At 40.5% G+C, this 24,003-nt stretch overlaps 2 protein-coding genes across 9 annotated transcripts in view; one reads left to right on the forward strand and one right to left on the reverse strand.

The window, feature by feature from the left end:
• Positions 1-17,361, forward strand: part of LOC135200074 (DNA repair protein Rev1-like) — a 690,203-nt gene extending 672,842 nt beyond the window's left edge. Inside the window, exon 17 of the mRNA XM_064228359.1 lies at positions 16,754-17,361. The gene's annotated coding sequence lies outside the window, so the exon portion shown is untranslated. The remainder of the gene's footprint in view (positions 1-16,753) is intronic.
• The window catches only part of LOC135200075 (opsin, ultraviolet-sensitive-like), a 194,312-nt gene continuing 174,831 nt past the window's right edge, over positions 4,523-24,003 (reverse strand). For 7 of the 8 annotated variants that reach the window (XM_064228364.1, XM_064228363.1, XM_064228370.1 and 4 more), the window contains 4 exons: positions 22,030-22,235; positions 18,704-18,814; positions 16,862-16,891; positions 4,523-5,523 (listed from right to left, as the gene is read on the reverse strand). In XM_064228364.1, coding sequence (XP_064084434.1) covers positions 4,971-5,523; positions 16,862-16,891; positions 18,704-18,814; positions 22,030-22,235 — 900 coding nt within the window. In that variant the 3' untranslated portion in view covers positions 4,523-4,970. The remainder of the gene's footprint in view (positions 5,524-16,861; positions 16,892-18,703; positions 18,815-22,029; positions 22,236-24,003) is intronic. The other variant, XM_064228366.1, reaches the window with a different exon arrangement.

Here is a 24,003-nt window from a genome sequence, read left to right on the forward strand (position 1 = left end):
TGCTATTTATATTTTTGAAAATATATACAAAGGCAGTACTTAATTCACAGTTTGTCACTATTTAAGACAACATGATCAACTATACTCTTGTTTTTTCCACCAGTCCATCTGCCTGCGGTGGTCGCGCATGGTAACACTGCTTCCCGGGCTTTAAATAGTTACGCTATGTGTAAGGTTTAGTTAAATAAAAGGATATCTTCGTGTACATTTGCAACTGAAATGTTTTAATAATTTACTGTATGCGAATTACACCGTTAATATTTGAAATAGGATATTACTTAAAGCCTGGGACGCAGTATTACCATGTGCAAACACCACAGGTGAATGGACAGATGGAAAAAAACAGAGTATAGTTAAACATATCAGACACAACAGAGTTGTCGTTCTGTGAAAATTACTTCCTTAACCTCTGAGAAAAGTGCTGGTAGAATCTGTATACAGGCGGTCCCCGGGTTACAACGGGGGTTCCGTTCTTGAGACGCGTCGTAAGCCGGAACATCGTAAAAAATCCTAAGAAAACCTTACTTTTAATGCTTTGGGTGCATTGAAAACTATGTAAACTGCATTCTTATGGCATTTTTCATCAAAAATCCTTCAAATATTGATTATTTTCCATTTTTGGTGTCATATTTCATCTCCCAGATGAGCGTTGTAGGCGTCGTAACCCTGGAAATAATGTCTATTGACAAGCGTCGTAACCTCAGAACGTCTTAAGCCGACACCGTCGTAACCCGGGGACTGCCTGTATACTATGTTATGTAATTACATACAGCACATACAGTTAATGTACTTTCAGAAGATGTGATCCCAATTGCACATTTTAAAGATGATAATCCCTCAGAGTTTTACCTCACATGACCTGGAGATGATGCCATTTGGTTGGGCTGGTTTGATAAGATGAATTCGTTAACATAATAAAACATATCACAGACCTAACTAAGAGATGTGGCATGTATCATTCATTAAAAATCACTCTGTTAATCAAAGAAAAATTCTGGTGCCTTCTGTATTACTGTACAATACAGTAATAAATTGCACTAATATGAAACGGGTGATGACGTAGGCTCCATAGACACACACCATTAGCTAGAAGGAATAGAGGCAACCAATCACAGACGATGACAATACCCTTTATTGGATGCTGGGATGCTTGCTTCGTCTCGACGTCAGTTCAACCCACAAGCATCGGTACCTATCCTGTTCATGTGTTGAAAATTGTGTGCTTTTGTTACGATTTACATAGTATGCACTTTAACCACTAAGATGACTAAATGTCAAGCACCTACTAAGGCTTCTAGCAGTCTTCCAAAGAAACAGGAAGGTGATGACGATAGAAGAAAAAGTTGAAATCTGGAGAGACTGCTTCAAGCATAGGATGGCAGTCTGGGATGAATGAGAGCTCCGTACGTTCTATCAAGAACAAAGAGGTAGAAATTTGGAAAATGGCCTCCAAGAGCTACCTAAATAAGGCACAGCAGGTTTTGATGAAGAGAGACCCAAACATAGTGAAGATGGAATCTGCCCTTGAAGTATGGATAGAAGACTGCCGTAAAAAAGGCATTCCCTTGCAGGGCAACTTGATTTGGGAGAAGGCTTTGCAGCTTTATAAGAAAATTGTGGAAGAGGGTACTACAGAAGAGCCACAACCAAGAACGTTGCCGACATCACCAGGTAGTGGGAGTTTTCGTTCCAGCAGGGGTATGGTTTGACAAGTTTTCCAAGCATTTTAGCATCAGGAGTGTGAGGCTGCATGGAGAGGCTGCATCTGCTGATGTTGAAGCTGGAGAGAGGTATCCGAGACCTTCAAAGAAATCATCAAGGAGATGGGATACAGGCCTGAACAAGTCTCCAACATGGATGAAATTGGACTTTTCTGGAAGAGAATGCCATCAAGAACATAACTGAGGAAGGAAGAGGCCAAAGTTCTTGGATTTAAGGACCAAAAGGACAGGGTCACACTCATAATATGTTGGAATGCTGCTGGCCACATGCTAAAACCAGGCTCGATTTATGTCTGTAAACCCCAGGGCCCTCAAAAAAAAAAAAAAAAAACTTTCCTGTCTACTGGATGCATAACTCAAAGGCCTGGATAACCAAAGTCTTAACATCCGACTGGTGCCACCAATGTTTCATCCCCGAGGTGAAAACCTACCTTTCCGACTTAGACCTTGATTTTAAGGTGTTGCTAATCTTGGACAATGCCAGAGGGCACCCCACAGATCTGTCTCATGATGGTGTGCAGTTTGAATTCCTCCCTCCCATCACTACCTCACTCATACAACCTGAATTCCTCCCTCCCAACAACACCTCCCTTATACAACCTGTGGACCAAGGCGTGATACGTTCATTCAAGGCCCTCTACACACGTAATGCACTGCAACACCTGGTGAATACGATGGATATGGTGGAGGACTTCACATTGAAAGAATATTGGAAGACATTCACCATTGCATCGTGCTTTTCAATAATTCAGTCTGCTCTCTGAGACATCAAATCAATATTCATCACTGGTGAGTACCCATACTTAGATTTTTTTATTTACAGAAGAATACATTTTTAACGTGCAATAAGTATGTACGTACGTATGTTCTCTCTTAAAGTTAGCCATCATACTAGTATATATGATTTTAAATTGATTGAATTTTACCTTCACCCTCTGCAAACATTATGTATGTACATTCATGTTTTCTTTATTTTATGGAATTTTAACTGACTTATGAAGTTTACCTAGTGATGCAAAGAAAACTGTTTTACTATGATTTTACTCTGTGTGGAAAAGAAAATGGCATCCCACAAATTGGGGTAATGTCATTATATGTAAAAAAATGGATATGTACGTACGTAGTAGTTACTGTAACTATTGTTATGCCAACCAGTTATTTCTTTTTTTATGGTAATGTATTAAACTGACTTTTAAAGCAAATTACAGTAACTTTAATTAAATTTAAAAGTTAGCTTAATACTTTGGGATCATGATTAGGGTCATATTTAGTATTCAAACTCTAGAGGTAAACATTTATTAGCATTTTTATCGACTGTGCCTAATTACACTAAACTTCCCCGTACGTGAGGGGTCTGGAACCTAACCTCGCATAAGTTTGGGGTATTACTGTACTGTACACAATATGTGATTAAATCATGTCTTTGTACAAAATTCTAATGATCGCATGAAACGTGAGATCGGAAGATACTGGACACAAGTATACACGATACACGAGATCGGAAGATACTGGACACGAGTATATGCAATGCAAATTATGGTGGTATCCTGTATATTTTTTAGTTTCACAGAATATTTTTGTTGCAAATGAACTGTGCTTGTTTATTTACAGAGCAAGTTCAGTTCCCAAATCCCCAAAAAATCCAAAAACTGAAATGTGTGGCACCACCATTGTAGCTGCTCAAAAAGTAATGGCAGCTGATTAAAAATCTAACATGTAATTTGTGAACTGAAAATTTTATTTGTTGTGAAACTGTATTTTTGGATAGTAATTTTTGAAGGGTTTTTATAGCAAAATTATAAATTTCTGCAGTGGTACATCTTCAGCAATTTTAATGGCTGATACTTTTGCACATAATTCTGCTTTGAAAACAGTAGCATTGTTTTGCAAGGAATTTGTATGGTTTTGTTGGGTGATATGGCTACAAATCCCACACCTGACATAGATTTGGACCCATATTTTATATTGCATAGTGTGGATCCTTAAATCTTATATCTTCTACTGCAGTGGTTCCCAAAGTGGGTGGTACTGCCCCCCTGGGTGCAGTGGATTGACATCGGGGACCAGTGAGGTGCCTGAGGGTGGCATTAAGGACATTTAATTTTAAACAATAAATAGCTTGTTTTATTATGTGAATGACAAAATATATTTCATAAACACTAAGCAAAGAAACAGACATAATTGCCAAAGGAGGAGTTCTGTTTGATCTGCCCTTTGGGGACAGGGTATAGCCTTGACTATTTTGACAGGACTCCTGGTATATTGGAGAAGCTGGCTCCTGTCAGTCACTTCCTCACTTATTCCTGCTTAATTGCAGTTACCTTGTTGGAAGGCTGCATTGATGTCTCCACACTACTTGACAATCTTCTTTGGTGGCAAAACCAACAGAAGCTGCTGAGCAGGGTATCAATACTCGGCAAAGTCTCAAACTTGATGTTTTTGTATGCCACAAATGGAGAGGGGGGGGGGGGGAAGGCAAGGTTACCATCTTACCTGTTTGTTCAGAGGATTTGCAGTCTTTGTTGGCAATCTCAGCAGTGCATATCGAAGCCTTCCTTTAGTGATCTATTCATTCTGATATCTGCAATGTTCTTTGGCAAGTGAATGATGTCCATAGTAGAGATGTTTGCCATGTCATTGAACACCAAATATCACCATCTCTTCAGCTCAACTGCAGGCACCAGCTTGAGCAGTAGACTCCATGCTTCATCTTCAGAATACATAGGTTCTTTAATTTCAGACATCAGTGACTGCTCGTTAAACTTTGCCCTTTTTATGTACAAAATTATTTTTTGGACCTCTTTGATCTCTGGTGAGCATTGTGGGCTTTGTCCTGCTTTGGGGTGCCTTCTGAAGTAGCACCAATACCATCTAGTTAAACAGTCATTCTGTTGCTGCATGTTTACCTGTGGCAATTATCAAGCATAGTCCCAGAGAGAAGAACCCACTAAAAAAAAGAATAAATAAAACAAAATGACATTGAAATGAAGCAGCAGGATCAGGAAGCAGAAGTGAAATATATACAAAATAATCTTGGAGTTAGTGGTCTTTATATTGCTTATTTGCATTTACACAACATTTCATTGTATTCATGTACAATTTCTTAAAATATCTTTTAACATGACATAATATAGTAAGTAATATACATAGTAAGTGTATGATATGTTTGTTTAGAGCTAGTGTTTATGATATGGTTGCTAAGAGCTAGTTTTATATGATGAAAATGATGACAATGAATATTCTTAGAGATCAGATTGTAAAGATTCCGTTTTTATCATCCCTTTCCATTTTATGGTTGTAACCTCCAGGTGCAGTTTGAAAGGAATTATCTGGGATTTTCATGAGACTGGAATTTTGGATTTCAAAACAATCATCTGCCTTCTTTAGGTTTGATGTGCTGCTTTCAAACCAATCCAGGTCTTTGTTTGCACTGTCGCAACTGCTAAGCTTGGTGGACAAACAATTGCTCTCAGATTTCACACAATGATTTAAATGATCAGAAGAACTTGTGTGTAAATAGTGAACTATCTGCTGTTCCTTACTGTTCCAGTCATTTAACTGTAAATACTCAAGAGATTCCTTATGAGGTTGTTGGAGAGAGTACTCTGCAGTCATAGATGTCCTGTGTGAGACAGATGGATAGTTGAATTTTGCAGTATTCCTTGACTCGGATGAGGATTCTTTTGGAGAATATTTTTGTCCCAAGTACTTCTGTTTTGCTTCCTCGTATGATTTGCCTGAAACTATATCTCCACTTGGGAGCATAAAATGTTGAATTGGACTGTCATCACACTGCGAGAACCTAGAAGTAGTGGAAAAAAGTTGGAAACAGATTAGGAAAGATATAATACTCGCTTAAAAATCCTAGCTGAACACAAGTTATATATATAGTATGCAGATGATAAATATATATATTTATAATATAATATAGGGTAGTGGTGGGTTTACTAATTTGATCCAGATTGAATTCCTCAAGATATTTTGAAATCTTTAACACTTATCATTTATGACCTAATACAGAAATTCAAGATATTTATATTAGAAATTGCTGTATACATAGTATTATTTTCATGTCACATTTTGTGCAATGAAAGAGTCTAGTTAGATTAAAGTAAAATCTTGACTGATACTGACTTTTTAAAAAATCTTCTGTTGATTTGGAAATGCCCTTTACTCCAGTCATTTTCAGAAATTAATATTTGTAATTTCTATTACAAAGAAAATTTCAGCAAGAAAAAAACCAAGTCAAGATTTTGTGAGAGACAGTATCACTTCAGCTATTAAACTGAAAATACCCTACTTCTAATGAAACAAAAGGAGCCTAGCTCAGTTTCTGGAAACAGGAATTACTGTACCAGATAATTCTTAGTACTTATGCTAACACTTAGGCAACTGAGTGTGTTTAATCTGTCTTTCCTTCACTGATATTTACATAGTATAAATTCTTGTGAAACTGTCTTCCAGCCCACCCTTTCATCTGTTATCTATGCATTTTGGAAAACTCACAGTTGGCTCGTGTTATGAGCAGCAGTGGCTTATTGGCTTCAAGGTTGTTGCAAGAGGAGGAGTTAAAGTAGCACTTACTATAATAGTAGTGGCAGCAGCAATAGATGGTAGTTTACGAAAGGAGTGGAAACAACAATAGTCAAAAGAGTTACATCTTTAGTTGCAAAACTAGCATCAGCAATGTCTGACAAAGGCAATACCTACAGCAAACACCAGCAAACCTAAACCCTTATGATTTAATATTCTACTGGGACATAACTCTTAATTAGTTTTCTTGCTTGGTTATTGGTCCTGACAAACTTGGAATCTTAATTTGATGATGGAAGAAATAGCACCAAGTTCTGCCATCAATAGGAGGCTAAGTAGTAGCTACACGCCACCAGTCTTTCCCAACTCAGGATGACTTAACAAATAGAGGGGCGGCTAGAGGTGGGCAGTATAACGTTAAGACCTCGGGTTTGTAGCTCTGAAAAATATAAATTGTCTTAGAAAATTTGTCATTTGTTCATACGCGAACAAACCTTGGTCTTAACAATAGGATAGATTCATACTTGGAGGGAAGTATAAGACATCCTTGACCGGCTGGGGGCCTACCCGCCAGTCCAGCTCTCAAAAGAAATAGTTCTTGGAGAGGGACTGAAGCCCATTGAGAAGCTAGATGTACTAATATCTAACCACTCAGAACCAGAGTGACGTACAATGATATATGGGATAACCATTGTATTGGGAACCAAAGAGAAAGTGACTGTCCAATAACATACCAAGACACTAGGGTTTGTAGTACTCCTGACTCTTCCTTGCCCAGGAGTGGAGCCTATGCTACTAAACAGTGGGTAAGATACTGTATATTGCACGACCACACTACCAGTATGACTACCTCACTCACCTGTATCAGACCAGTCCAGCAAATGACGTGTCTATTCCTTAAACCGCCCGAAGGAAGAAGGAAAGGTGCAAGAGAAAGAAGGAGACCAGCCAACTCACTCATTCTCTCATCCACACAATCATCTTAGGTAAGATACAAAGGTGCCCCGTTAAGGGCAACTATGAGTTACACAACCTGTTGAGCAGCCACCACAGGACCCAGGGAAAAGGAAAACATGTCCATAGATCTGTGGGCAACATCCTTAAGATAGAAGGTGAACGTGGACTGGCATAACCAAGTACCAGTGCTCAGCACTCTATGTACAGCCAAGTTCTTTTTGAAAGCCAGAGAGGGACCAATACCCCTAACGTCATGTGCTCTAGCCTGCACAGACGTGGTGATGGAATCATCAAGAGTCAAGTATGCCTGTCTGATGGCTTCCTGTATCCAAAAAGAGATAGTATGTGCCGAGTCCTTTTAAGATAGCAACGCAGGCCCGGACAGGGCACAACAAAACCTCTTGAGCATCACCACCCACAAAGTCAGTCAGTGATGGAATGGAAAACGAAGCGAACCTGTCATCATGCACCGAGGGATTTTGGGTCTTTGCTACAAATTCCGGGACAAATTTGAAGGACACTTGACTTCCAACCCCTGGTGTGCTTCACCTCATAACTCAGACCGTGGAGCTCTCCTACCCTTTTGGAAGATGCCAAAGCCAAAAGGAAAACTGTCTTGAGCGTCAGGTTCCTGTCAGATAAGCGACGCAAGGGCTCATATGGACTCTTATTTAAGCTCTTAAGCACCAAGGACACATCCCACGTTGGAGGCTTGACCTCTCTAGGAGAACTCGACTGCTCAAACCCCTTAACTAGCAGGGAAAGTTCCCAGGAAGAGGAGATGTCGATATCCTTTCAGGCGTAACACCAAACTCAGTGCCGCCCTGTAGCCTCTAATAGCAGAAACAGACAAACATTTCTCGTCTCTGAGGAAGGTTAAAAGTCTGCTATTCGCTGAATAGAGGTCGCGAGTGGAGAAAAACCCCGTTTACGACACTAATCAAAGTAGATTGCCCATTTGCCTTGGTAAACTGTGGAGGTTGACTTCCTAAGACTGCTGGACATCGTGTCCAGCTGATTTCTGAGAAAAGCCTCTCTCTCGGAGGAGATAGTTGATAGCCTCCAACCATGAAGAGACAGGGATTCTACTGACTGGTGGAACCTTTCTGCATGGGGCTGACACAGGAGATGCCGCCAAGGGGGAATCTCCCTCGGAATCTCTGACAACAACAACAGCAGATCTGGAAACCATTCCACCTGAGGCCACAGAGGGCCTACTAAAGTCATTCTGAGACCCTGTGAACTCATCAGCCTGTTCAGAACCTGAGGATCAAACAAAACGGAGGGAAGGCATACACCTCCAGGTCGTCCCAGGGATGTTGGAATGCGTCTTCTGCCAATGCTAAGGGATCTGGAACCACTGAACAGAACACCTCCAGCTTCCTGTTGTAGCGTGTAGCGAAAAGGTCCAGCATGGGTCTCCCCCAAATCTGGAAAAGCTTGTCTGCCACCACTTGATGAAGGGACCACTCTGTGCCTAGGATCTGATCCCGGCGACTGAGCTTGTCTGCGACTACGTTCCATTTCCCTGGGATATACCTGGCTGAGAGCTCTACCGAATTGCTGATTGCCCACTGGTGAAGCTCAACGGTCAAGGCATGAAGTTGCTGAGAAACCAGGCCTTCCTGTTTGTTCACAAAGGGTACACCGTGGTGTTGTCTGACATGAGAACGACAGAGTTGACCCTCTACCATCTCCCGAAACTCCTTCAGACCCAGGAAAGCCACCTTCAACTCCAAGACGTTGATATGCTGCTGCTTGTCCTCCAAACCCCAAACGCCTGAAGTGGTGAGGCCGCCTAAGTGCGCGGCCCAACCTGCGAGGGAGGCGTCCGAGAACAGAAGTTAGTCCGGAGGGAGAGAACGCAGAGGGACGCCCTTCAATAGATTCTGGTCGTCCAACCACCAATGAAGGTCTCCTCTCACTTCCAAAGACAGTGGGACCATAAACAGGGGAGAGTCCCCCGCCGGAGACGAGAATTCCCCGTCTCCATTGCAGAGACCGAAGATGAAGACGCCCATGAGGGACCAGCTTCTCCAGGGAAGATAGCACTCCCAGAAGAACCTACCACTGATGAGCTGACTGATGCGACTTTGACAGGAAGTTGCGCACTACAGCCCGCAACTTCTCCAATCTCTGATCCGACTGGAAAACTCTTGCCACTAAGAATCTTTTAAGTGGGTACAAGGTTCGACTTTTCCTGGTTGACTAATATGCCCAGGTCCAGACAGAACTGAAGACGATCCCTGTCTTGCAGCAGCTTCTCCCTGGAAACTGCCAAGACCAACCAATCGTCGAGGTACCTCAGCAAACAGATCCCCTGAGCATGGGCCCAACTTGATACGAGACAGAAGACCCTTGTGAACACTTAAGGGGCTGTCGTCAGCCCGAAGCACAAGACTTTGAACTCGAAGATCTTGTCCACCAGAGAGAAGCGAAGGAACTTCCTGGACGTGGGATGAACAGGGATTTCGAAGTATGCGTCCCTCAAGTCTATCGACAGCTTGAAGTTGCCTTCCATCACGGCTGCCAACACCGAGCGCGGGGTCTCCATCTTGAACCGTGTCTTCTTGATGAAGCAATTCAAGGTGGATAAGTCGATCACAGGCCTCCATCCTCCCGACGCCTTGGGCACCAAGAAGATGTGACTGTAAAACCCCGGGAACGGACGCACTACTTCCTCTATCGCATCCTTGTCCAGCATTTTCTGCACTCTCTCCCAAAGAGCCAAGAACTTCAGAGAATCTGGAGGATACGTCTTCCTGAGCTGCGGCTTGTCCGACAGAGGAGGAGAGAAGTCGAATGGCAACAGGTATCCCACCCGAAGGACATCTACCACCCACTTCTCCGCCCCATAACTCTGCCACTTGGCCCAATGGCCAGCCAGGCACCCCCCCACCCATGGTGCAGGAGAGGGAGAGGCGCCCAACCTACCGATGGCCCCCTTGACCTCTGCCCCTGGGGCCTCTTTTTGGTTTAAAGGAACGAGAGCGAAAGGGGCGTTGATCTTGAGACTAGGGCCGTGTCGAATGGGAAGGCCCTGCCAGACTCGAGGTCCTCGATGGCCTACCAGGCAACGATCTCCTCGACTGCTGCTGGACCAGGGTAGGAGAGGCCAGATGTCTCCGAGGGCGCGACTCTGATTTAGACACGGCTTGGTGCACCAGTCGGTCCTTGGTGTCAGCCCGGTGTCGGTCTATCGCATTTTCGAGTTCTGTCCATGGAAACAAGAGTTGCGACTCCAACAGATCACCGTTCCTCAAGACCAGCAAAGACTTGGTGTCGAGCGACCTCGCCATCCTAGACAAAGCCGCGTCCCTCCTAACCAGAAGAAGATTAGCCCATAAATTGGCACTGAGGTGAGCCAAATAAGAAAACGCCTTGCCCAGGACTGCAATAGACTGGCAAGCGAGGCGGCACTCACCAACCCTTCAGGGGACCTGTCAGAAGGTATCTTGGCAATCATCACAGACCAGAGGTCCAGCCAAGAAACTGTCTGCAACATGGAGGCCGCCGTAGATTCCAAAGCTAAGGCATCTTGCGGAGACAAGGACGGAGCCACTGACCTCACCTGTTCCAAAGTCAAACCCGGCTTCAGGCGATGATATCTGGGTTAAGGTGGTGTGACAACAAAAACGCAGAGCTCGTAGCATAGTACTTCCTATGTCTTGTGAGAGGTGGGGGTAGTAGTTTGGTAGAGCCTCTAGAGCGAAGAGAACCGTCCCGGTCAGAAACAGAGGCGTTAACCTTCTGCAAGACCGACTGAACATGCCCCGACAATGGCAGCTGAAGAGATTATTTGGGGTCCTGAGTAGCTCCCACCAAGGCTTCCAAGCAAGAAGGAGTGTAAGACGACTGAGCCTGAGTCCTACTTTCCAAATTGTTGAACCTATGAATGAGATCAACAATTTCCGAAAAGGAAAACAGAAACTCCTGCGTGTCTCCCTCCTCCTACTCTGGCAACGGAGACCAACGACGAGAAGGATGTGTAGGCTCTTCTAAAGCGCCTTCTTCACCAAAATTCACAAGAGGGTTAGCAGCCAAACAGTTCGAAACCCGTACTAACCTATCTGGGCTGAGTCCAAGCGTCAGCCTCCAAGACGGACCCACTGTATCACCACGCCCGTACGTACGTGAGATGGGGGGGGAAACTCGAGCACTCGAGATTGACGGAGAATCCCTTATAGTCGAATTCTTGGAAGCACCAGTTAGAGAGGCAGCCAAACACTCCGGCTGCACCAACTCCGTGCTCACTACCTTCGACCTCTTGACAGGCGCCTTCAGATCTTTACGGCGACAAATAGGCCTTAGAGAAGAAGGAGCACTAACATCACGTGCACAGGCAGGGGAGGTTGCAACATGCTCGCGATGTGCAAGGACGGAAGGGGGGGTGGGGTGGTTGCACGTTCGAGATTCGGCGGCGAAGCAACCCCTGCAGAACACACACCACTAACACTGCCCGAAACCACAGCACTCTCGGGAACACATCCGCGTTGTTCCTCCCTCGATGGCGAAGGAAGGGCAAAGTCCTTAGCCTTCCAATGCTTAATACACCGACAAGGGGGAGAGGGAGAGGAAGACAGCACTAGCTTCTTATGCGCACTCTTCTCGGAAGGCGGGGACGAAGCAACGCGTTTCCTACCAGTCCTCCCAACCGATAAGGCAGCCAACTACACATCCAATACAGAGTCCAGCCTCTGAAGCACTGCCTGGCATATGACCTCAGACTGATGTGCCAGAGAAGGCTCCAAAGACAATGGAGCAAGATGTTGCGAACTGGGCGGCAGTGATGACGTCGCGGCTAAGCGAGGCAACTGGGAGATAAGTCATCGATGAGAGTGACATCACAAGCGGCGGTGATGTCACGGCTTCCCCTCTGTGCGAGGGGGAAAAAGACGCCACTGGCGGAGGAATACACAAAGATGGACCCCATGATGTCATCAATGGGGCTGACGCCGCAGCGTCAATCCGATACAAAGCGGCGGCAGACACTGGCGGAGCAATACAAGATGGCCGACTGCTCCTACCCGCGAAGACGAGGCTGGTAGGAGTGGGGATGGCCTGGCTGGACTGGGAAGGGGGGTGCAAGCCTCCACAAAATGCACTAGCAACTCCTCCAAGGACAGGGTACCCCCTAGCCCAAGTGTCTTCCAAATCGCCACCATTTTGGACGCCTCCGACTCTGGAAGAGAAGAGAATGATGAAAAAACCTCACCCCTCTCGGGAACCGAAAAAGTTCCCGAGGAAGATGGGCTACATTACAAAAAATACCCTGGCGACCCCCCGATACTTCCATCGACGAATCAATGGAAGAAAAGGAAGAAGATGCAGGGACAACGCTACTATGGTGGTTGACTACTGCGGAAGACGAAACATCGGGAATAGGAGCAAAGCCCTCCCATGTAGGTAGAGTGGAGAGACTCCGATGTTCCCTCTTACCATAAAACTTCCTCCACTGCTCCTTAGGCCATGCCCGGCATTCCGTACAAGGATTCATATTTGTACAAAAATTCGAACAACACCTACTGCATGTGATGTGAGGGTCTGTCTCTGTCGAAGCCAAAAAACCAGAACACAGAAACCCAGGAACTCCAGGGCACATACGCTGACGCCAAGAAGGAGCAGAAGCCATAATACTAGGTAAAAAAACACACACACACACACTAAGAGAAACGAAACGGGCAATGAACCGGGAAAAGGCCAAGAGAGGAAAACACAACTCTTGCCCAGGCGGTTAAGAAAAAGACTGGCGTAGATTAGCGGTGTTTGACCACTCTTCACCTGATCTACGCATGGGTTGCCAGATATCACAAGATGCTTTTTAACCGGATCCAGCTAGGCATTAGAAATTATCCTATTGTTAAGACCTCAGGTTTGTAGCTATGAAAAATACAAATTGTCTTAGAAAATTTGTCATTTTGTGCTAGAGGAAGTGACAGTTCAGACAAAGGGGGCTGACAGGTGAATTAGTGTCAAGATGACAATAAGTGTCTGTGGTCCTCAAAAACAGGAGTGCTAGCAGGACAATAGAGGCAGCTAATTTATCACGAGTCACACCAAAGGCTTGGGCTAAAGAGGAGCAACAGAAGCATCCATTGTGGTGGCAGAAACAATGGCATATCTTCCATAGTCTTTATTGTTGCCTAAATTTTAGCCTTTGTTTTTTCTGTTCTTAAGGATGGAGATACAAATGCTGCTCACGCAATTATTAGCCCTCTACAATGCTGCTGGCTGCAACAAAGAATTAAGAAATATAGACTTCCTATCAGGCTGAGTCAAGTACAGATGCAACATAATAAGACATATTCTTCCTTTTTTCTTCACATATTACACGAATCCAAAATCTGAAAGCACCAGCATATTCAAGGTGATTTTACTGTATGAAAATACAAGTCTTATTTCATCTTGAGCGTATGAATTATTAAATATCCAATGGTAAATAAAAAAACGGTTATAAAGAATGAAATTTTTCTCTCTCCACTTTTACTCGTAATTCCTTTGTGTTTTATCTTATTGATTTTGGGAAAAGATTATTTAGTTGAACAATAATACCAAATCATTTGGTATGATCAAAACTTTCTTATCTTTTGCAAAACGTGAGATAAATGAAGAAATATAAACATATTGCTAGTTTTCTTAGTCACACACGAAAATATGACACAATGAGTGAGCGGTCTACCTCCTGGTACCAGCCAATCAGAGGCCGCCAAACAAACTTCTCATAGGCACAAGAATCTACCTTAAATGAATCGACTATAGTGAGGTTACAGTGGGGTAAGTGGGTGATCCCACTTATCTTGTGACTAAGGACAGATGCCACTAGTCCCTTGCATATATAATTCATTTTATTTTTTACTGGTGTCCAGCTGGCAGTAGATGATTTATCCTAATGTTAAAACCTTAGTTTTGTTATGAAAAATACAATTAAATTTAGTATAAATTTGTCATTTTTTGTTGCTAATTGATCAAGAGATGCTACCATATCATGTTGCCGTTTATCATTCTTAATAAGAGGCAATACAATGATGCTTTCCAGTTATATTTATCAGAACTCTGTTCACAACTTGTATACAAGCAGTTCCCGGTTATCGACAATCCCGTCTTATGGGGCTTGTCTAGCACCATAACATACCTAACGGAAGCCATAATGGTGCTTATGGTGCCATAAATTGCCAAGTTTTGGTTAATGGCTGTTTTCGCTGGTCGGCACCCCACAGGAACGGAACCCCAGCCGATAACCGGGACTGCCTTATAGAATTATGTACCATTCTCCATTCTCTAACTACAAACTCCTGTACCTGTGAATCACTGAAGGACCAGCTGAAGTCATTTTTCAGCATGCCACCTGCCCTGAGAACCAAGAAGTTCCTGGATAATGTGGGGGCAGGTATAGGAGATGAGCAGCCATCACAAGTCTACAAGGAATTGCGGCGGCTGGTAATACTACCTGCCACAGACTGCCAACCCTAGTTAGATCTGGACCTTGTGAGAAAGAGCCTACTCACAAAACTGCCCTGCCAAACTTTGGTGGCCATGCCCAATGCCTCCACCATCCCCATGAAAGAATTCCTAAGACTGGTTGACATAGTACACGTAGCCCACAAAACAGCAGAGCCCACCCAATCACCCATAGCAGCAGCAGCAGGAAGACTGTCCTAGCAGTCAACCAACTCGGAATCTGAAGTGACCCAGTGGGACAGACTTACCCCATCCACAAGTGGAGCTTCCCCAAAACAATTCAACAATGGGAAGACCAAGAAGAAGAAAAATGAACCACCAGAGGGAATGTGCTTCTTCCATTGGAAGTTTGGAAGAAAGGCCTGCAAATGTAACGCAGGTTGCATGTTCTCAAAAAACATGTAAGAGCCAAACGTCAGTGGTGAGTAGATTGGTTTCCTCGCAAGAGAAGCTATCCCTGCTCTCTGCCGTCTCTCTTCCATTTACGAACACAACCCAACGTGATTCTTCATAAGAGACGAGGTTGAATACAGAATTCCTCATTGTCATCGGGGCATGAAAATAATTCATGCCAGCCAGCCCGCAATAATTAGTCCTTGCTTTCTGGTTGTTTCTACTACTAGTGCAGTAGTTACATATGTCACATGTTGCTTTACTTGCTCTTGAAATAGTAATCGTCGCCTTCCCTTGCCGTTGCTGAAGTAATGGCACCTTTTCTGCCTGTTGTTACAGTAGTAGTACCCATCTTTTCCCCCTGCTGTTAATGTTGCTGGACTAGTAACTGCCTCTTTCACTTCTTAGTATGCTACTGTAGTAGCAGCCTGTTGCTGCTGATGCCCAAGCAGTACCTGCTGGTAAATTCCTTTTGCAAATGAATCTGTAGTTACTAAAACCACCAGGTCAGTCACAGCTGTCTTGGTTGCTGATACTGGAACAGCTGTTTCTTATGTATGAGTAGTCACTACCACTGCTGGATCAGTACATTGTTAATACCACTACTATTGCTGCAGTCACGACTTACACTACCATTGTTGCTGCTATTGGAGCAGTAACTGCACCCCTGTCAATAGTTGGCCAGTTTCAAGAGATGAAGGCAAATACATTTTAAGTAATTTCCCCAAACAGCTGTATGATACTTTTAAGCTAGAACTTCAAGGCACCTCCATTAATCTCCGAGGCTCCTGAGGCCTGCATGCATATACAAAGGCTTAATGCATTCAGGAGGACTAAACAAATTACTCAAGTTGACATATTATAGGATTATAGGGTATTTATGGAGACCTATGAATTCTAGAAAGAGATGAAATCAGTAGCAGTTGTGTGCCTCTAAATACTGTCTTAGATTTTTTCTGAAGTCATATTAAGGTTATTACTACACTGGTTTTTGGACTAGAGGCTCTAATTATGGGTTAGTAAATTTCAGTCATGGCATGCTGTCAAAATATCCAGACTACCAAACAGAGGATCAACATCTTCATAAAAAATATCTTTCAAAGTCAGCAAGCTTAAAATCTAAATATTTATACTAAGTGAGTTGCAATTTAAAGGAATGGTGAATACAGTACTACTACATCAGGGATTAGCAATTGTACTTAACTCCATAGCAAGACAGAGGAATGTGACGAATTGCCTGACAAAACTTGCTTGGTAAGGTTAGGTATCAAATGCAATGATCTCAACAAATTTGTTCTTGAAGTATTCGAGGTAAAGGTTATATTGAGGAAGGGCTGTTGTCCTTAAAAGCTGAATCAAGAAGATTTTTGCATTTAACAGTGGAAAGAATCCTTATTCCAGGTTTCATTTCGAAACAGCCCTTCCTCTTTTGACTACCATAAATTACTTTCATATTAAACTTGTCTGCACACAACAGTGATTCAGTAATACTTCCATTTGGGAATATATATACTGATGTTATTCTGTTAGGTTTCTCTTTTTAACTAAATTTAAATGAAACAAAATAGATTTTGTTTAATTTTTTTAGACTCAACCATTTACTGTACAGCATGTGTGTACATTGTACTGACAAACTGGATAATGAAAAAATAATTAGCACTTCCAAGTTAATTTTTTTTTTTTCCCTCAAGATTTTGAAAATTGAAGGACTTCAGTACTACTACACAAGGAGAGAATTTTTCCAAGCATCTAGAGAGGGCTGATGGGGTCAATGGGTATTATCAAGGGAGAAAACCTACCATTTTCTCTGCCAGGAATGCCAGCGCCTCCTGTAGAAAATTGATTAATCACAGCATGTTAAGACTGTATATGGTAGGCCATTTAAATGCACACTTTATCAACAATCACTAATACTATATGTTATGGCACCAGTAAAAGAAATCAAATTTAATTTCCTTTGGTTTGTCTATAGGTGTGTATATTCATATGTACATTAGAAATTACATGAGGGCATGGTAAACAGTTCTGTATACAACATTTATAATGACATCTGACATCACTGTATGAATGACTCACTGTCCTCCTGGTACAGCAATGCATTTAGAATATGGCCATTATATTACTTCAGATATGTCATCATTACAGGCAAGTCTTTGTTGCTTTTAAAATATTCCCAATACATATATAATTAATATTGTATTACTAGACAAAGAATTTTAAGTGATAGCCTCCTGGCATATATTTGCAGTATTTTTAGTTATATTTTTATGTACGAATACAGTAACTATACAATAAATATTGATTGACAACATACATCACTACTGGAATGAAATACAAATGTGTATGCAACAGCACAACTCGTCTTTTTTTATTTGCCATTGCATTGGTATCGCTTTACATGCACAGATTTATTAGTCTATTGCTGCCTTGACTACAAAAGACAGTGCAGACAAGTATCATACTGATAAGTTTCATATACATAACCACTGCCATGGTATTTTAGATTTAATTGAACAATGAGTACTTCGTGTGAAGTATTCTTAGTACTAACAATAATGTTTGTTACTTAAGTTTAAACTTGAAGAAACACTGCACTTTTTAGTCTTGTGTGCATGCTGTGAGCAATAATTAAGCCCCATTTACATTGGTCAGTAGAGAGCCAAGTCAGGTGAGCAAGTGGACTGCTTCTCTTTTAATGGCAAGTAGCATAGTTACCGTCTCAGAAATATACTTGCACAATAAATGTTTGAAGTCAGGAAGTTTTTGTGGCTGTGTAATTGCATCTGATCTCCATGTTCAAAGCAGGAAACAATAAGTTGTATACTACTTGTATATGCAAATATTTATCCCAAACCAGAAGGAAATTAATAGTTCAAGTTGGTTGTGTCTAGGATGTTTTTGTTTGGAACCACAAGAGAAAATAAAGTTATACAGTGAACCCCGTATTCACAGACTCTCGTATTTGCAGCTACCTCTACAGGCATTATTCGTGGGAAATTCGCCTATTCACTGTATTTTTCTATGAGAAATGTCTGCAATTTTTTTTTATCAATTTGATCATAAAATGCACTTTTTGTGATAAAACTATTAAAAAAAATAGGAATGAACATTTTTACTGGGTTTTTCTTGAGTTTGAAGAAAATAGGGAGTTTTAAGCGTTTTTATTAAAGGGGTTCCAACTATTTGCGGAATCTAGCTATTTGCAATGTTGGGGTCTGGTATACATCCCCAACGAACTCTGTAATGAAGAGCCATATTTTCAGCCAGAAAGAGAACCTCAGGAATGATCTATCAGTATTGAAAAGCCATCTCCCCTCCCTGGGTAGTTTTCGATAAATTATCAAGGCCAGTAAACTAAATCCTTTCTGAAACTAAAGTGCACAGTGGTGTAAATCTGTGTGGTGTGCTATATTTGTCACTTGAAATGGGGCAAAACATAAGACATATTTGTAATTTCTTTAAGTTTGCAGATATTAAATGACCTGTGTGCACCCTTCATAATTAGAACAGGTTCTTCTCGACCCATTCTGGTATCACAAGGGGGTAACATGTGCAAACAACTTCCAGGAGGATGGCTCAATTGGACCTTTCATAAATGTGTGTCATGATAAGCTGTGTTATTTGATTTTAGGCATACTTACTGTGGGAGAACATCTGGAGTAATGGTACTTTCTGCTGGTAGGTTCTTGTTGGAGTTTCCTGTATTTCTAGTGTCTTTTAAACCTGCCAGCAGGGCTCTTGCCAGTTCTCTTCTGAAGGAAAGAAAAATGTCTACGCTTAACACAAGATAAGATGAAATAGGATAGTATTCTGATTCTGCTAAACAGAATGCTAAATTCGAAAAGAAAAACTGTAAAGGGACTTTGAATAAGAAAAAGTTATAAAACTGCTTTTAGCTTGGCATTTATCCTGACAATCATGCTGAGCTTTATAAATACATAGTGGAATTTTCTGTAAATTGGTCCTCTTTACAAAACAGGAAAACACTTGTGGAAAAGTTTCATTTTAACACTACATTATGTCATTGCTATAATGTATTAGGAAAATGTTACCTCTACCTGTTGAAATGCCTTTTTGTCATTACAATGGAAGCACAGTATTCCCATAAGCACTGTATGATGGCTATAAACTAAAGACATTTAGTATGTTAAAAGTTCTATGAAATAATCATGGTATCTTTGATTACAGTCTAATTTTATTTTACTACAAAATTTAGCTCGGCAAATAACAAACTGATGTTTTTTTTTTTCTATTCATTTGGAGTAATACCTAAGGAATAATTCCTCAACTTTCACGAAAATCCCACTTGAAGATAAGACCAGACAGGCATTCTGGGAATGAAAGTACAAGATAGAAAAATAGAATGAGGATTATTACCATTATTTAGAAGTTTATTAAGTCAATATAGGCTGAGTCAATATAGGCTGGTGGAAACTTAATGAAATGTGTTGCAGTATGAAGAGGAATCTCTTACTTCTCCACACTACAGAAATTAGGCAACACTTGAGGCTACTCCTATTTCCTGTGCTGCGTTTTTGGTAGCTTTCTATGTCTACAGGCTAGTCTGTTGTTTGGGCTCGACTTAATTCCATGAAACAATACAACATAACAGGTAGTGAAAGGTTTTAAAAAGCATGTGGCCTAAGTCTAAAGTGTCATGCGTATGATGCTTAAATTCTGAGAATTTCTGTGCTGGGACCCTAGACATTGTCTGGTGTAAATGATTGCACTCCTGTGTCTCAGCCAAATGAAAAGTTACCTACTGGATTTCAGCGAACAGAAGATAAACAAATGTGGTTTAAATCATGATTCCCATTGTTTTGGGAAAAAAAACCTAAAGCAAATAATGATGAGAGGTGCCTACAAACATAAAGTAGATGACAAAATTGTAATGATCAGAAAACAAAAGATCTGAATCCTAGTAGTATCCTGTCGGTAAAAGAATTTTTTTTAAACCGGCAAAAACAACTCTTGAATAATGTGTAATACTCTGTAAACAAATATTCAAGGGCTTCCAGTATTGTGTTTGTTATGCAAAGGGAGCACAGTATGAGACTGCCTAATCATATACCATACTGAATGCACCACTTATTGCTTCTTTAGAAATCTCTCTAGATACGATTGAGATATTACAAAGGCTTGTTTATACAGTACACAACATACGTAGTACTTTTAAACCTTTTGCTAGCTTTTTCTCGTTTTTTTGGGGGGGCATTTTGTCTAGTCCATATAGTAGGACACAAGCCTATTTTACAAATAGTAGTTATTTATTGCAGAGTGATTAAAAACTAAAAAAAAAATTTTGACATTACAAACAATAATGTATAATAAATTTATTTTATCACAGGAAATTGCATTTCCAAAGATCCATCATTTTTTATTAAATGTACCCTCAATATATATGTACATAATAAAAAAAAAACTATGTTCATTCACGGAGCTGCAATGTTTACTATTTAGATTTTTCGGTCATTTTTGACGGCCTGGTTACAGTATTAAGATTATACAAGTCTCAATAGGGTCAATTTGACTTATTTTCCTAATAAACTAGCATGACTATAAACAAAATTCTTAATGAAATTAATATACTGGTTTATATGGAATGGGCAGAGTCAAAGCAACTGAGCGATGTAAATCTTGTATATATATCACAATAGTGAATGTAAGGCAAGCGAAGCAAAAAAAAAAAAAAAAAATACATAACAGGCTTATGAGACACATAACGCTCCTTAAAGTGCTCTGTAAATGTCAGACATGCATGACAATAGTCGGGAGCCTTTTTAATATGCTCTAATAAGTGACAAAGATGACTGAATGTGGTGAGGCAACAGAAAAATAAGGTAAAGGAAGTGGTAAAGTGATAAGGTGCCTAGGCAAATGAGGAGCTAGTACTGTAGTAGCGAAACATGTTTATTATGCTTTGTGTACCTATTCATGGGTCCATTACGTATCTGGTTTTAGCCCTAAAATACCTTATATCCTTCCATTACTGAAAATATTAACTTGTTTTTTTTAAGTCAAATTGATAATACATACTTCTTAATAACAAAGAGCACCGAGTGAAAAAGCTGAGCACTAAATGGCCCCATCTAATATTTTCATATAATTTGTCCATTACTGTGAAGCACTTTTAGCATTCAGTAGTTATATAGTCTAAAAATTATAATAATATACTGCAACTCTTGTAATGAGAGCAAGATGCGGGTTTCTCCTTGGGGGAAGGCGAAACAAAATATTGACATGTTGAACAAGTACATTTTAAGTAGAAAAAAAAATCCATTCAAAACTTCTTGAGCAAGTACAAGCAAAAGACAGACCACCAGGCTACAGCTTTTGCCATAATCTTAGTTCCTGTTGCAGCTTTACAATCCAGATTATCCTTGCACTGCCATTAGTGAAGACTATGAAGGAAGTACAAAGGGTTATGCAATTTCAGATACTGTAATAAAGGAGACAGAATACGTAAAGGTAGTCTCAAACTAGTATTCTTAATAGAAAATTATGTAAATCATAATATACAAACTTAAGTTTGTACTCTGTATTCCTAGTTTGTGTCCCTCATAAGACATTTAGTTCAGAATTAAGTAAATTTTGAAAATAACATAAAAACTGGTCTTCTTTTAATCGAGGGGATGGCCTCCTTAATGTGGTCATTATACTTGTACACTAAATGGTATTCAAATCTAAATACACAAAGGTAAAATGATACATCACACTCGCATCTTCCATGTAGCAAATTAAGTTTTAGCCTCTGAGACTATCAATCAAATCTGCACCAATTTTTAAAAATGAATTTATATATAATTACATTTACATATAATATATGTGTGTGTATATATATAATATATATATATATAGTATATATATATATATATATATATATATATATATATAATATATATTATATGTGTGTATTTATGTGCACATGCAAACATTAAAAACAAAAAGGAGCTAATAGATGGCATACCTGAATGATGGTAAGCAGAGCCCATAAATATATGGGTTCAGACAGGCGGAGATTTTACACAGCACTGACGGAATCGTTGAGACCATTGGAGTGATTATGGCGTGTTTTCCAATGACATTAAGTAAGACAATGACAGCATAAGGAGTCCAGGATACTGTCCACAGGAGCACCAGAGCTACCACAGTCCTTACGACACGGCTCTCTATCTGCAGGCAGAGCAAGAATTTTAATTTTTGGCATTTAGATGAGTTTAAGATACCGATTTAATCTTATGAAATTCAGGCTGTCAAGCTAAGCACTGACGCAGATGGTGAAAAGAGGAAGTCGACGTGGGTGGACAGAAGAGGAAAAGATCCAGAACACTGAGATGGAGGTGATTTGCAGTACAGATCTCAAGGTGCACCTGGAAGAAAATCCCAAAGTCAAACCGAGAGACAATAGAGAGGCTGGATAGCAAAACTGATCCCGTAGGGGGATACTGCCGTTAGTGCACCTCACGCACTGTACTGTAGGCATTACTTAAGGTTCTTTGCAGCGTGCCTTCGGCCCCTATCTGCAACCCCTTTCATTACTTTTACTGTACCTCCTTTCATATTATTTCTTCCATCTTACTTTCCGCCCTCTCCTATCAATTGATTCATAGGCAACTGCAGGGTTTTCCTCTTTTCAAAACCTTTTACTGTCAATTTCTGTTTGAGCATTGAATGACCTCATTGGTCCCAGTGCTTGGCTTTGGCCTAAATTCTATATCCCATTGAATCGGCAGCAAAATTGAAGCGATCAAGCAGGAATGGAGGTCGAAAAAAAGAAAAAGGGAAAAAAAGCGGTTGCAACTCAAGAGGCCGAAGAGACACTGCACACACATCATTCATGAGGTGCACTGATGGAGTTTCCCCTCTAAAGAAAAGATGATACTGGAAATGTTTTAAAACGTAGATACACTAAAATATCACCTGTAATGAAATTTAGTGGGCGTGATTTGGCAAGAGGTAATCTGAACTTTGCATCTGAATGAAATATTAACAAAAAGTATCAAGATTTGCTGTTTCAAGTAAACCTAGAGAAAAATAAACTACGTAATCTGTAAATACCACTGAGCGTGGTGGGCTAGGTCACAAAAATTTGAAGTGTATCTATCAATCAATAACTAATAACTGTAAACTTGTGGTGAATCATGTGGCAATAAATATTCAAGTATGGAAGAAATAAAAAAAAAACTCATTCAAGTATGGAATAAATAAATTTTAAAAAATAATTCAAGTATGAAGAAATAAAAAACTCATTCAAGTATGGAATAAATAAAAAACTCATTCGAGTATGGAAGAAATAAAAAAAATCGTTCAAGTATGGAAGAAATAAAAAAAATCGTTCAAGTATGGAAGAAATAAAAAAAATCGTTCAAGTATGGAACAAATAAAAAAAAATTGTTCAAGTATGGAACAAATAAAAAAATCGTTCAAGTATGGAACAAATAAAAAAAAATTGTTCAAGTATGCTCAACAGAATAAGTGAAAAGAGAAAATAACTTCAAGTTCAGTGCACCGATGGAGATATGACTATTATAGCTCAGGGAGAACAGAGTTAATAAGGTCGAGTCAGTAATTGGATGTGCGAGAGCCTTGAAAAATGGACAAGAAATCGTGGTCTCTTTTATCTAGAAACTGCGGTCTCGGCAACAAGGAAAGTAGAGAATTTAAAAGGTAATTGTTTTTAAATTTAAGTCCGCTAGTGATTTGAATTTAAAACTTCCGCTGCAATAATTGACTAAGTTAGATTTAGAAAAGATTCATACAAACTCTCATTCTTCAACATTTCCCATGCTTTTAAAAAATGGAAGCATGACTTTTCAAATCAACAGTTTCCTTAAGTCAGCAAAGAAATAAACTTGATGAACGGCCATTAATTATAACCATAATCTGCCGGAAATGTATGGCTGAAACTGAATGTATAGTTGTTAAATCAATGGCTTTGACC

This window comes from Macrobrachium nipponense, chromosome 26 (genome assembly GCF_015104395.2).
Source record: "Macrobrachium nipponense isolate FS-2020 chromosome 26, ASM1510439v2, whole genome shotgun sequence".
In the NCBI taxonomy this organism is placed as follows: Eukaryota; Metazoa; Arthropoda; class Malacostraca; order Decapoda; family Palaemonidae; genus Macrobrachium; species Macrobrachium nipponense.